Source organism: Sitophilus oryzae, unplaced genomic scaffold (assembly GCF_002938485.1).
Source record: "Sitophilus oryzae breed Bouriz unplaced genomic scaffold, Soryzae_2.0 scaffold_1440_pilon_pilon, whole genome shotgun sequence".
Taxonomy (NCBI): Eukaryota; Metazoa; Arthropoda; class Insecta; order Coleoptera; family Curculionidae; genus Sitophilus; species Sitophilus oryzae.
This window is the reverse complement of record NW_022146105.1, coordinates 3,161,854-3,174,716: the sequence shown is the minus strand read 5'-3', so window position 1 is coordinate 3,174,716 and position 12,863 is coordinate 3,161,854. Positions and strand designations below refer to the sequence as shown.

At 33.3% G+C, this 12,863-nt stretch overlaps 3 protein-coding genes across 5 annotated transcripts in view; 1 reads left to right on the top strand and 2 right to left on the bottom strand.

Moving 5' to 3' along the window:
* The first annotated feature begins 259 nt into the window (after positions 1-259).
* Positions 260-5,451, top strand: LOC115876802 (congested-like trachea protein). The gene is made up of 4 exons (XM_030892756.1): positions 260-607; positions 717-1,146; positions 4,030-4,206; positions 4,267-5,451. The coding sequence occupies exons 1-4, from the start codon at positions 515-517 to the stop codon at positions 4,479-4,481; spliced, it is 915 nt and encodes a 304-aa protein (XP_030748616.1). The 5' UTR covers positions 260-514; the 3' UTR covers positions 4,482-5,451.
* LOC115876801 (toll-like receptor 8) lies at positions 1,202-3,991 on the bottom strand. The gene is made up of 3 exons (XM_030892753.1): positions 3,744-3,991; positions 3,542-3,679; positions 1,202-3,234 (listed from the first exon to the last, which is right to left on the bottom strand). Exons 1-3 carry the CDS (start codon positions 3,798-3,800, stop codon positions 1,360-1,362), a joined length of 2,070 nt encoding a protein of 689 aa, XP_030748613.1. The 5' UTR covers positions 3,801-3,991; the 3' UTR covers positions 1,202-1,359.
* The window catches only part of LOC115876798 (latrophilin Cirl), a 78,268-nt gene continuing 70,213 nt past the window's right edge, over positions 4,809-12,863 (bottom strand). Inside the window, exons 11-15 of one of the 3 annotated variants that reach the window (XM_030892742.1) lie at positions 12,279-12,317; positions 11,816-11,984; positions 10,396-10,638; positions 7,584-7,850; positions 4,809-6,903 (exon numbers count right to left, since the gene is read on the bottom strand). In XM_030892742.1, coding sequence (XP_030748602.1) covers positions 6,199-6,903; positions 7,584-7,850; positions 10,396-10,638; positions 11,816-11,984; positions 12,279-12,317 — 1,423 coding nt within the window. In that variant the 3' untranslated portion in view covers positions 4,809-6,198. Of the gene's footprint in view, positions 6,904-7,583; positions 7,851-10,238; positions 10,639-11,815; positions 11,985-12,278; positions 12,318-12,863 lie in introns of all 3 variants that reach the window. The other 2 variants (XM_030892743.1, XM_030892745.1) reach the window with 2 other exon arrangements.

The following is a 12,863-nucleotide window of genomic DNA, read 5'->3' as shown; positions in this document are numbered from 1 at the left end:
AGAATAACCGAAAATTTAAAATATATGATTTTTCAAAATTAAAATTTATATGATTCTTGATCATTTGATCATTTTTATAATACACTTTTTATTATTAATTTGACTTTATAAACATATAAAAATCTCTTTTAGAAATTAGTTTAATTTTACATAAAGAATATACGTATTATTATCAAATAATTCTAGAAAAATACAAATAATGTGCTCATTATAACCTTAAAAACAGGAATATTTTTACAGTTACCATAATATATTTGCATCATATTCCAATTACTTTCACTTTAAAATTTGAAGAATAATACCAACGAATTTTCTCTGTGATGAAAAATTATGAAATTTATATTTTCAATAAATTTATCAAAAAATTCACTTACAATAATAGTAATGTACGAATAATAACAAAAACAAAAAACAAAACTAGACGATTGTGGACACTCCCTCCCTATTTTCAGATTTAAGGTTATGTAAAAATGTTGTAGAATATTTGAATTTAATTTTAATTTATTTGAAAAAAATGACTGACTTAACCCCTGTAGAGTATTTTTTTTGCGGTGGTTTTGGCGGCATATGCACAGTATTAGTCGGACACCCATTAGATACCATAAAGGTAAAGTAGCAAAAATAAACCAGAAAAATATGAATTAAAATTCACCAATTACTCATTATGAAGGATTTTAACATTTAAAAGGTACGTTATAGTTTCTAAATTCATTTAGATACGCCTACAAACAATGCCAGTACCTGTACCAGGAACGTTACCAAAATACACCAGCACATTAGACTGTTTCAACCAAACTTTAAGGAATGAAGGGTTCAAAGGGTTTTACAAAGGTATGGGAGCTCCACTGGTAGGGGTGGCTCCTATATTTGCTCTATCATTTCTGGGTTATGGAATAGGAAAGCAAATTTTTAGCCCAAAAGAAGGACGACACTCTGCACTTCAATTCTTCACGGCTGGAGCGTTTTCTGGGCTGTCCACAACCCTTATAGTAGCCCCAGGTGAAAGAATTAAATGCCTGTTACAAGTTCAAGAGGGCCACAGAACGGCGAAGGTCTATGATGGGCCAGCTGATGTGGTCAAACAGCTCTATCGCCAAGGGGGCCTTACCAGTATATACAGAGGTATAGGAGCTACATTATTAAGAGGTAAGTAGCTTTAAAAATAAATTCACACTCACTATATTTATTTTTATTTATTTCATTCATTATTACAATATATATCTTTGAATGTACATTTTTAAAAGTATGATAAATATTTACAATAAAATCTTAGTAATCTACTGTTCAGTATAAATAAATACAATATAATTTCTGAAAAGAAATAAATATATAATATTGAACAAAATCGAAGCTTTAGTTTTATAGATGTATTTCATTTTCTAAGTCATTTTGACTGTCTACAAGAGGCTGAGCTTCTGGTTCTTCACTTTTAAGATCCTTCTTCATTTTATATTTTAAATACTTAGCTTTCCTTAGTTTAGCTTTAAGCCTCAATTTTTCTACTTTTGAGTGAACTTTGTGTACGCTATTAATAGTAGTTTGTTCTCCATTGGTGATATTTTTAGGGTTTGAATCCAGAGTAGCGTTTTTTGCAGCAACTGGTTTTTTGAGTTTGGGTTTATAGTCAGGACATTTTAAATTTCTTCTCATCGCGTGAAAAACACTCCAATTTTTGTAACGTTCGGGTTCTGAACATTTAGGTCCAATTCTTGTATCATAGACGTATTTGTATTCAAATCTGTTTTCCATTGAAGCACATCCAATTCCTTTATCTTGGGTGAAATCACAAGTTTTTAAAGTTTTGTGTTTAATTCTGTTGGCTATTATTGGTTTCCACTCACTCATTTCACAAGAACAATGCCATGGATTGTCATTTAATCTGAGAAGTTTTGGATGGATTTTTGAAAATATGTCCCTTGGCAGTTGTTTAAATTTATTACCATTGAGATATAGTTCTCTAATGTTTTCCAAGTCGTCAAAAACGCCTGATGGGAGTACTTCTAAGTTATTTTTAGAAAGGTCTAAATAATGTAGTTTTTTAAGTCCTATAAAACCATCCATAGAGACGTTCATAATGTTACAGTTTGTTAATATCAAAGTATCTAAATTTACAACTTCTAAAAATGCATCAAATTCGATTTTATTAATATCCCCTGTCAAAATTAGTTGTTTCAGCTGAGGCATGCCAAGAAAAAAGTCTCTTTTTAGTAATTCTACTTTCACATTATTAATAGTTAAAGAATGCAGCAAACGCAGACCCGCAAATGAGTTCGGAAGTAAAGTTAAAGGTATATATTCGCTTCCTATAATCAAAGAATCAGTTGTGTTCATTACTTCGAAAGTGTTTGGAAAAATGGTACTTATAGGATTGTTTGCAAAATTAGCTAGTTTCAACTTCGGAAATGGTGGAAAAGATAATTCAGAAAGTTGCGTGAAATTATTGTAAGTTAAATCTAAGTACTCCAGTTCAAGTAAACCGGCCAGATCTGTGATTTCGATATCCAAAAGTTTGTTATGAGCTAGAGATAGTGATTTTAAATTAGGGGTTCCATAAAACGAGAAAGACGGTATAAATCTGAGGTTGTTTCTTTCGAGCATTAAGTAAAGGAGGTCTGTGAGTCCGTCAAACATTTCCCAATAGATGTTATTGAGCTCGCAGTTCGTTATTCGTAAAAGCAACAGTTTTTTGAAGCCGATAAATAAAGGAACTTCCCCGTTATTCTTTCGTTGTTCTTTAAATACCTCGTAAGGCACCATATCCTCTTCATAATTGTTTTTCTGAACGATTGTCAAGACGTGAGGGTCCCCTTCCATCTTCTGCACGTATTCAAACGTCAAATTTTCGCTCCCCTTCAGCACATCGAAAAACGATTGCATTTGTTCCTTGGAATTCTGAACGAGAACACGTTCCAGATTTAAATAATTCAAATTCTCCAAGGAAAAATCGATCTGGCATAAAAGATGGTTCGTGACATCTTTATGGAAAACAGTGGGCCCTATAATTTCCAGACTTATTAGTCCTTCAAATTTGCCCAGCCAGCTGAATTTAATCGTCTTATTTCCGGACTCGTAGCCCTGGATAAGAGTGAGGCTTTCCAAATGCGAAGGAAGTGAATCGATAAGGTCTACGGGTTCCGTTTCTGTTTGGAGAACGCAGGTGGCTGATCTCACTATGGTTGCACGATGGGACTTTTCCAGAAGCTCCACAGTATCAAAAGATTCATCATAAAGAACCTAACAAAAGAATGCGTATATAAATTTATCGTCAAAATAATGAACGATCTAAAATTTATCGTAATTTTCATTTCATATCCTTTCTTCACAAATTATTTTTTTAAATGACATATCAATAGTCTCAAAAAAATGTTTATGCTTAGGTATTTTTTCTTAGGAAGAATTCACATTTTAAAAATCTTATTCCAAAAAAGTCAAAGCAAAAATAGATTTTTTCTGGTCATTACAGTAACTTTTTAATTTTATTATGAAATATTTTCATAAAATAAATGTTTATTCAAGCGTATTAACTAAAAGAAATGTTTACCTCATTATATTCCACAGGTTCTACATTAATATTACTTTTCTCCTTTTGCATAAATCGATATATAGCTGTTTCGGTTAAATGTTGCAATTGGCAAGTACAGATCAAAGGGCAAGTAATGTCCCTTTCCCACGCATCACACTAGAAAAAAACTGATTAATCACTCTACTGTTTCTTTTTTCCGCGAAAACTGCAAAAAACTTACACGAAAAATACTGGAGAGTACACAAATCGCGAAAAAGACCCAATTAAAACAGCCCATTTTCCTATATTTATTTACGTTCTATATGTTAGTTCTCTTGAAGAACTAATAAAAGTAAACTGGAGTGAAGAGATATTTTTACAGGATATCAACACCCACATATTTCCGTAAAATATTCATATATAACAATTCGAATAATGTTTTATCATTTAGACATTCCCTAAACGATTTTTTTTTTAATTTGCGTGATAATAAAGTATCATTAATTACCTTTAACCCGAATTTGTAGATGTCCCAGCTTGCGGTTTTTACTTCCTGACTTACGAAGTTATTACCGGTTACCTGACAAAAAATGGAAGAGAACGAATTAGCATTTTAGGTACTGTTTTAGCAGGTGGAACAGCAGGAATTGTCCATTGGCTAGTTGGAATGCCTCCGGATGTACTAAAGAGTCGGTTACAAACAGGTAGACGTACCTTTATACAACCCAATTTTTGTCTTATATAACATATTTTTTTCCTACTAGCTCCTGACGGTAGATATCCCAGAGGTATAAGAGACGTATTCAAAGAACTAATAAAAACAGAAGGTCCTTTGGCGTTATACAAAGGAGTAACTCCAGTTTTGCTAAGGGCATTCCCAGCCAACGCCGCATGTTTCCTAGGATTTGAATTATGTAAAAATTGCATCAGATACCTACACGTACATTTCATTAAACTATCTTCCAATCCCAACGACTAAAATCCTTAAAATAGGTTTCTTTTATAACATTAACGCGAATCTCTGTTTGTTTACATTCCTTGAAAAAGAAATTCAAAACAAAATATTGACCAAAGTTACCGTATTAATTATTTAATAATTGATGTTATAAATAAAAAAAAAGACAATATGTTTGTACAGTAAGTGTAGTTTTATTAAATTATTTGCAATTGTTTTAAATAAAGAAGTATTTGTTATTAGAATTTTGTTTCAATAATGCTGAGACGTAAAATACAAGAAGATATATTTCCAAAAGGGTAGATTATTTCCTTGGCATCTTAAGGCGAAGGTAATAAAAAAACTATAGTATTGCAGTTGCCATTTTTATTTAATATTTACAAATTCCGTGCTAGCTAAGTCTTAACTTAAACAGCACTACTAAATTAAAAACAGACAAATTTTATATACAAATAAATAAAAGGAAATTGATACTTTTTTTTCTTCTCTAAATAAGGAGTACATTATGTAAAAATTTGGATTGCTTTATTTCCATGATCTAGGATATCAACACATTTGTTATATGTAAACGAAATTTTTATTTATGTATTTTTTCTCTTACGTTTACCAATACATACGGTTTGTGTTCTTAGATTAAGGGGTATCCAAAAAGTTTATTTTAACATGAGAAATTACAGAAACAGGGTATAGAATATTAACAACGTAAACTAGTATTGCAGAATGAATTCTTTTGTCAATATAGAAAAAAATGAAATTTACTTATTCAACCACGAAATACGGCTGAATTAATAAGCTTCATGTTTTGTTAGGTCCATAGATAGTACATCGAAATGGATACAACTGTTCCATCAATTTGTGGAGTTTAGAGCTAGGAAAATAGCTCCAAATAACGAAAATTATATTGAGTAGAGGGGATATTAATTACTATTCTTCTACAAGCCCACTCTTTACAATTATACAACAAGAAACAATTATTTTTTTTAAACTGTGTTTATATATTTTTTTGGAGGGGCCAGATTATATATTCTCTGGTACATAGTTATTTAAAATCAGTGAGCTCCCTTATCCTATAAATGGACCTGGCTAACTGCCCAAACCACAACTGGAACTCGTTATTACACCAATTGCCATCTAAATATTATTTGTGATGCCTTTCATTTACAGTGACACGCATAAAGTTGTTTTGTATGCTTTCAGACTTATAAAATATAAATAAAACTAATTCTGAGATCTTAAAAACGAATATTTTTCTGTAAAAAATTATAAAATTATGGGTGAACTGGAATTAGTTATTACACCAATAATTGCTATTTGAATATTATTCGTGATGCTTTTATCTATTGAAATTACCAATAAAAAGAATTTTGAGGTCTTAAAAACGATCATGTGATCTTCTCAGACTTATTTTAATGAAGCTGAGGCTGTTTCTGTATAGTAACGAAGAAAAAAATGTTATTAGGTTCATTTTACACAAAAAAAATTGTCGATATAAAAAGTGTCCAGTTGTTTTTGGGCAAATTAGATATTACTAAAGGGAATTACAAAAATTAACTAACGGATTGACTGGAATAACTCATACGTAGTAATAGTTCATTTTCTTTTGTTACTAAAATAGTCGATTAATATAAAATTATCACTTTCTTTCATTCAAGCTGAGCCTTACTAACAAATTATTAAATATGACGACTAAAACAGTCTGATCATGCGGTAATCACAGATAATTACTTGCGAATGGCAGTTTCTAACTTTCACTATAAGGAGGAAGGTGAGAGGAGGTCAAAGTTCGTGACGACACGTAGGTGACGTCCATATGGGGGTGGGCAAACACTTCGGGGGGCTCCAAATGACAAACGACAGTTTCTCCATCTAGAACAGCAGCTAAAGACCTTACAGCAGCCTCTCCTTGGGGGTTGCGATAAGACGGCAACCCCACGTTGTTACATCTCATGCGGTAAGCATTCTCCAGCTCTTTGTTACTGCTCAGAACCTCCAGGAAGCTGCGTTCAGTGCCAGGACTATAAGGAATCAACGGTCTATGATCTCCATACGACCTGGAGCTCTGTCTACTCATATCGCTCTGTCTTCTAGCGTCCTCGTCACTCATATCACTGACTTGGATCTCGTTCCTGTCTATTTCCTCGTAGACAGGATCATCCTCTGCTGCCAGGAGCCCTCTAGGGTTTTGGCCGTCGCAGATCTCGGTGTAGGTGTGGTGACCCCAATGCAGCGGCTTCAAAGACCCGTTCTTTTTACGTCCAGCTGCGATGGCCTGGCGAAGGCCGTAGTCTGAGAAGGCGCTCTGCTGACAGGGCTGCATTTGGCGTACGTCTTTAGCTAATGAGGAATGGCGATGAGCTTCAGCTATGATCATGTGCGATCGCGGAGATTCCTCCTGTTCGGAACCGCCATGGCCGGAATCGCGGCTGTACGACTTAAAAGAAATGTTCTGCAAATGAAAGCTCCTATTAGTTGAAGGTAACATGGGATTCTACAACATATCTCCGGAAATTTTGTACAATATTTGCCAGTGGTTTCCTAAGAGAGGCTGTAGAATGCACTGTAACACATCAAATGAAAATGTATTTTTGTGATTTATAAATTTTGAATACTTTTCTAAAAAGTCTTTTTTAAAATAATTTAGAAGCCATAAAACACTTTCATTTTATGTATGTCTTATTTTTAACTTACACGTACAGTAAAACTTGTTAAGTAGAATGTAATAATTATAGATACCTACTCTCTTAGTAATTATCTTAAAAAAAAAATAATTTGATCTTAGATCATCTCCTGCTCAGAGAATTCATTTTTTAATTAATTTCAGTTTACTCTGCAAGTTTAAAAATGTGAATATTAAAAACAATAAGACACGTGAAGTCGTCTATTTATTGGCAAGTATCGTTAATTTTACCCTGCTGTGACGTCAAGCCACGAGTTATGTTGGCTACAGGGCTCTGGAAAGATTGGTGTCTAGACATTTCATGGTCTAAGGAAATAAACTTGTTTTACTGTATTTTTTTTGAAAACTTAGAATATTTGACTCGTTAATAAAATACGAATTTCTACGAGTTAATTGTATTATCATGCGTTTAATTAGAAGAACTACAAAGCTGTTAAAACGTTACGAACCTTCCAGTGTAAGGGTTTGTGCAGAGGACCCCAAGTAGATACCGATTTAGGGATGTTGGGATTGACAGTGGCGTTTTTGTAGAAATTACGAATGTAAGGAAGAGTGGATGTGTTGGGGGGCTCAAGATCGGGAGAAGGAGCGATGTCTGTGGCCCGGAGGGGGCGACACAGAGTAGCAGCCATGTTGGCCGACGTAGATGTGGGTACAGGGGTGCGACACACCCGATTGACGTTCGTACAGCTCTGGGAGTTCCAACCTCGATGCAACTGCAAAAGAAATAGCAACCATCACCAAAAAGATCGGGCGTGAGCGTGGTTTCCGTGCCGTCTTTCAGCCGATCGCTCGAAAAATGCCGTGAGCCGTTAGGGCAAAAGCTAAAAGCATTAGTAACAAAGTCCAAAACACGAGTACCACCTAAGAGACATGCCAGAGAGGAGAGGCGACAATGCGGGCACCACCACAGTACTCCACAGTCAAGTTAGTAAGCAGCACGACTTTAATATACTGAAAATTCTAGCCCAGCTTCTCAAACAACGCAATTATTTCTCCTAAATACGTTAAGTTCAATAAAAAAACTCATACAGAAATAATGTAATTTTGAATTTTTCCTCCTTGCTATTTTAAGAGAAGATGTAGTGAAAATATATAGAGTTCTAAAAATTGATTTTCTCACAAAATTAAATCACTGAAATCTTAAAGCTTTATATATTTAAAATCTACATGAGATTTACTACATATACTATATTTTTCGCCTTAAAAACAGCCAAAAATTGAGAATTTCTGGAAAAACGAATATTTTCATAAAAAATGTCTATATCTCTGTGGCGGATTCATCTCTTCAAAAAAATCCTATGGGTATTTCGCCATTTGGATTGTAAGAAAATCTGCCAAATTAAATAGTTATTTTTTAGCCGTCAGGCAAATTTGCAGCAGTGTTTACAAAAAATAACTTTTTTGTTTTGTAGATTTTCTTACAATACAAGTGGCGAAATACCCTAGGACTTTTTTGAAAGAGAATATTTTCTTTTAACACATAAGTAATTAAAAACAGCAGTAATGTGTCTACGTTTTAAAGGGTTAATAAAACCAACGAGAAAAATAAAAACATAAAAAGAGACTAGCCTCAAAACACCTCTGAATAGCTATTGTATTCAGGTGTTAAATTTAAGGATACAAACAATAAGAACTCTTTGTTCCTCGAGTTTAGCGATATAAATTTTTAATTAAAACACAGTCGTTCCGTTAAATTTCGTTTCTGTTGTGTCGCATTACGTGTTGGCGAGTTGAGAAAATACTCTGGTGTTTTTTTTTATCAAATTGTAAAATTTTGAAGAAGCAAGGGCTAAAATTTAGACAGCCAAAAGGTGCGCTACGCTAGTGTGTGATGTGTACTAAAGTATAACAGAGAAAAATACAGACAGTTAAACAGAGTCAAGCAAAAACCAAAGAATGAAGGAAGGACGATCAAACAACGAGCTGCGTGAACCACGGACATACGAAAATGACAGAATGGCAACGGCACTCGACAAAAACAAAACGGCACCCCCATGCCAAAAGTACGGCTTTGCAAATGGTTTTATCGCGACTTGTACAGGGCGATCCAATAATAAACTTTAACAGATTTTAAATTTACCGGTTTTGGAGAAATTACCGGTTTTGGTGATAAAATTACGGTTATATATTCCCAAAAGCAAGGGTTCGAAAAATCAATTTTCTTAAAATAACAAAGTAATTAAACCCTTAAAAGCTTATATATTCAAAATTTACATAAAATTTCCTATAAATAGTAAAATTTTCAAAACTATATGGTCATGTTTACTATTTTTCTAAGAGTTTTGAAAAAGACCAAAAACAGCTAAAAATAGTCAATTTGTTGAAAATGAATGATTTTACTAATAAAAATATAGGCTATTATAGTTTTACGAGACCAGTAATGGATGTAGGAGACATTTTAACCATCATCAAATATAGCTCAAAACAAGGGCCCAAAAAATTAATTTTCTCACAAAACTATGATATCTAAGCCTTTAAAGCTGTATATATATTTTGAATCTACATAAAATTTCATACAAGTGCTGAAATTTTCATAATTTTACTACTATGATTACTATCTTTAAAAGGACTTTAAAAATTTGCAAAAAAATTGTAATTTTTTCGACTTTTTCCAATACATCTGAAAATTGTCGATTTTCGTCAAGTCAGCGATTTTGTTAAAATTACTGTTACTTACTAATTAAAAGTAGTGGAATACGAAAATATAAGTCATTTTGACATGACAAATTCAGTATGAACTGTAGGTAAAATTTTAGCCAAAATGAAAAATCGTTCAAAAACGACTATTATATATTCTAAATCTACATAAAAATTTCCTATAGATGTTGCAGTTTTCAAAATTGTCCGTCAATGTTTACTAGATATAAAAAATTGCAAAATTATTCAATATTTAGGAACCTTATTCTCTGTTATTATTGTTATTTTTGAAAGGGTTAGATATCATCACCTGTTAGTTTGTCATGGTTAACTATAACAAATGGATCGCCCTGTATTATTTGATTAGAAATGAGCCCAAAACCGTGGCAGGCGGGTGCCATTCGACAGAAGCGCATTGGCATTCCGCAGATCCGCAATGTCTATGCGTAAACACTGTTCTGTACCTTGTTGAGACACGTTATGCAGCCGATTGTGGTTGGTCATGGTGGTGGTACTTGCATTGTTGAGATCGCTACGAGACAAAATCTGGACTAGAGCCGTAGGACGCGCGTTATTTAGATTATTCGATATCACTATACTGTTGATGCTATTGGTACCCACACTTGTTCCTTGAGGCGTCAGAACGGAGTTGTCCGTGGAATGGGAGTTGGTACCGGCGGAGGGGTTCCCGTTCGAGCCCCCGTACAGGCTAGGGCGCCGCTCCTTGGCAGGACCCCCGGAAGTGGTGCAGCTCTGGCTATTTCCGCTGCTGCTGCCTGCACCATTGCTGCCGCTCTTCGAACAGCGCAGACATTTTGGCAACCAGGAGTGCCTCCTGATGAATTTTCGGTATTCTTTACGAACCTACAAAATCATCAAAGCTACTTTTACAGGAATTAAAACACTAGAACGGACAAATTTTGTTTATCCCTATTTTTATCAAAACAGTAATAAATAATCTCTTACAACCAAACTGTAGCCTACGAGTACGAATTTGAAGGCAGGCAAAACCTATTACCGATTTTCTTGCAAAACCTTTTACTATTTTTATTTTATTTATTATATTTAAGACTTTTAAAAACGTATAAAAAATAGTCATAAAAATGGGTGTTCTCTGGTCAAGTCACCGATTTCGAAAAAACTACTACTGTACAGGATGAGTATATGCAAGTTCAAATATTTTTAGGGCTGGTAGATCTCGATAAAAGAAACATATTTTCTCTTTACCCTTTTTCAAAAAGTCCAAAATAATCTAGATATTTTACTGTGAAAGTTTCCAAAGAAATATATTTTTTGCTTAAATTTTAAGAACCACTCCATCTTTTCTGTTTTTTTCCTTGTAAATTTAATTTACTACGTATGTGGCCATATTAGTAAGAAGTTATATTTTTAACTAAAAACTAAAAAAATTTTAATTTTTTCAAAAAATTCCAGATTTTCCAAAAAAAAATCGACAAAAACCCTCATAATCGTATTTCTGGGGTCAAAATATACTACCCCTAAAAATATTTGTACTTATTTAAGATTCACCCTGTATAATGTAATCTTAAAAGTATGGTTTAGGTGTAGGCGTTTATTCAACATAAATCGCTCAAAAAATCGTTATCACAAAATCAAAGCATTTAAGTACCTTAAGGAACATATACTCTACATAAAATATCTTACAAATGGCGAAATTTTTTAAATTTTATGACCACCCTTAAAGACGGAATATATTTTGGTTAAATTAAAGAAGATATATGCTACGTATTATTAACTTTATTTACTGAAATTATAAGCGTTTCAGTAAAATATCCGAAAAAGACTGACTATTCATACATTTAAATTTAATTTCCAAACAAGAATAATAACTAGTTCTAAAGTTTAGTGTATAAATTACTCGGAAATTCTAGTTTTGAAACTGTGTGCGGTCGTGTTAATCGTTTTTCGCACATTTGTTCCAAACTTTTCCCCCCACACGTGACATTTTTTTTATATTAATATCGAACGTATATAAAATGGAAACGATGTGTTGTTATTTTGACAGTTTTCGGCCACTTACTTTCTCGTTCTGAACGCAATGGAACAAAAATATAAAGAATCCTTGCAGTGAATTGAAGACGGCGAACAAGTAAGCCATCACAACGGATTCCTGGTTAATATATAAAAATCCGAAGATCCAAGTCAATCCTAGGAGGAAAACTAGGACGAAAGCTCCTTTCAACCATGCCCTGAAATGTTTACGCAACGTTACTGATCCTGGTTTTATTAAAAACCGAGAAAATGTTTGTGTTCTAACTCCTATATACTAATATATAACAGAATTTATCGCATGCCGAATTTAATAACATGCTTGTGTTAATAGAGAAAAATCTAATCTAGTATTAGGTTCGAGATTATCTTTCGTAGAGATTTATTTTCTCTGGAAAGAGAATAAAATTAAGTGAAAAGGACTGATAAAGAAATGCATCTACGGAAAATAATCCCCATTGTTAAAGGTTAAAAAGAAAAAACTGTGTTCTTACAAGTCAAATTTCATTCGAAGTGCACTCTCTTCTTTTCCACTACCAATGTAAGATCGCCATGCAAGAAAAAGAATATATTAGAAAAGATATATCACCACGCCACATGGATTCGTTATCTACCACTACGACACTTAAAAAATGGGTCATTCTCTGAAAAATCACCTCCAAAGCTTGAACTGAAGCATAAATAAATCGCATTTTCTATTCAACTTGCTCTGTTTTGTTGTAAATTGGTAAAGCAAAGTTGAAATCTCAGTTGTGAATATGAGTATATTTTTTTAATCTAACACTGACCTCCACGAAGGAAAGTGACGTAACTAAAAGCCGGACAAACCCACAGATCAGTAAAAGAACTCACACTGTTTGATAGTGAATGAGGTGTATGAGAATGGGAATCAAAATGTAAACAAAATACTTATTGCATCAGCTATATTAAGGTTTTGACTCTTCTGAAAAGTTATTAAAACCATTTGTAGCTAAAAGTGAAAGCAGTGACTAGGCTAAATCCACAGAGTTAATTAGTAGGAAAATTAGTTTTTTAATTCTATAAGTTCAATCGTGAATTCATTGCTTTCAATTTGAGCA

Bases quoted from the DNA above. Each gene is read 5' to 3' on its own strand.
- LOC115876802 (XM_030892756.1), top strand. From the start codon at position 515: ATGACTGACTTAACCCCTGTAGAGTATTTTTTTTGCGGTGGTTTTGGC. The intron at 608-716 runs GTAAAGTAGCAA...AAATTCATTTAG, and splicing joins ACCCATTAGATACCATAAAG to ATACGCCTACAAACAATGCC. The intron at 1,147-4,029 runs GTAAGTAGCTTT...CCGAATTTGTAG, and splicing joins AGGAGCTACATTATTAAGAG to ATGTCCCAGCTTGCGGTTTT.
- LOC115876801 (XM_030892753.1), bottom strand. From the start codon at position 3,800: ATGGGCTGTTTTAATTGGGTCTTTTTCGCGATTTGTGTACTCTCCAGT. The intron at 3,680-3,743 runs GTAAGTTTTTTG...GTTTTTTTCTAG, and splicing joins TACTCTCCAGTATTTTTCGT to TGTGATGCGTGGGAAAGGGA. The intron at 3,235-3,541 runs GTAAACATTTCT...TTCTTTTGTTAG, and splicing joins AACCTGTGGAATATAATGAG to GTTCTTTATGATGAATCTTT.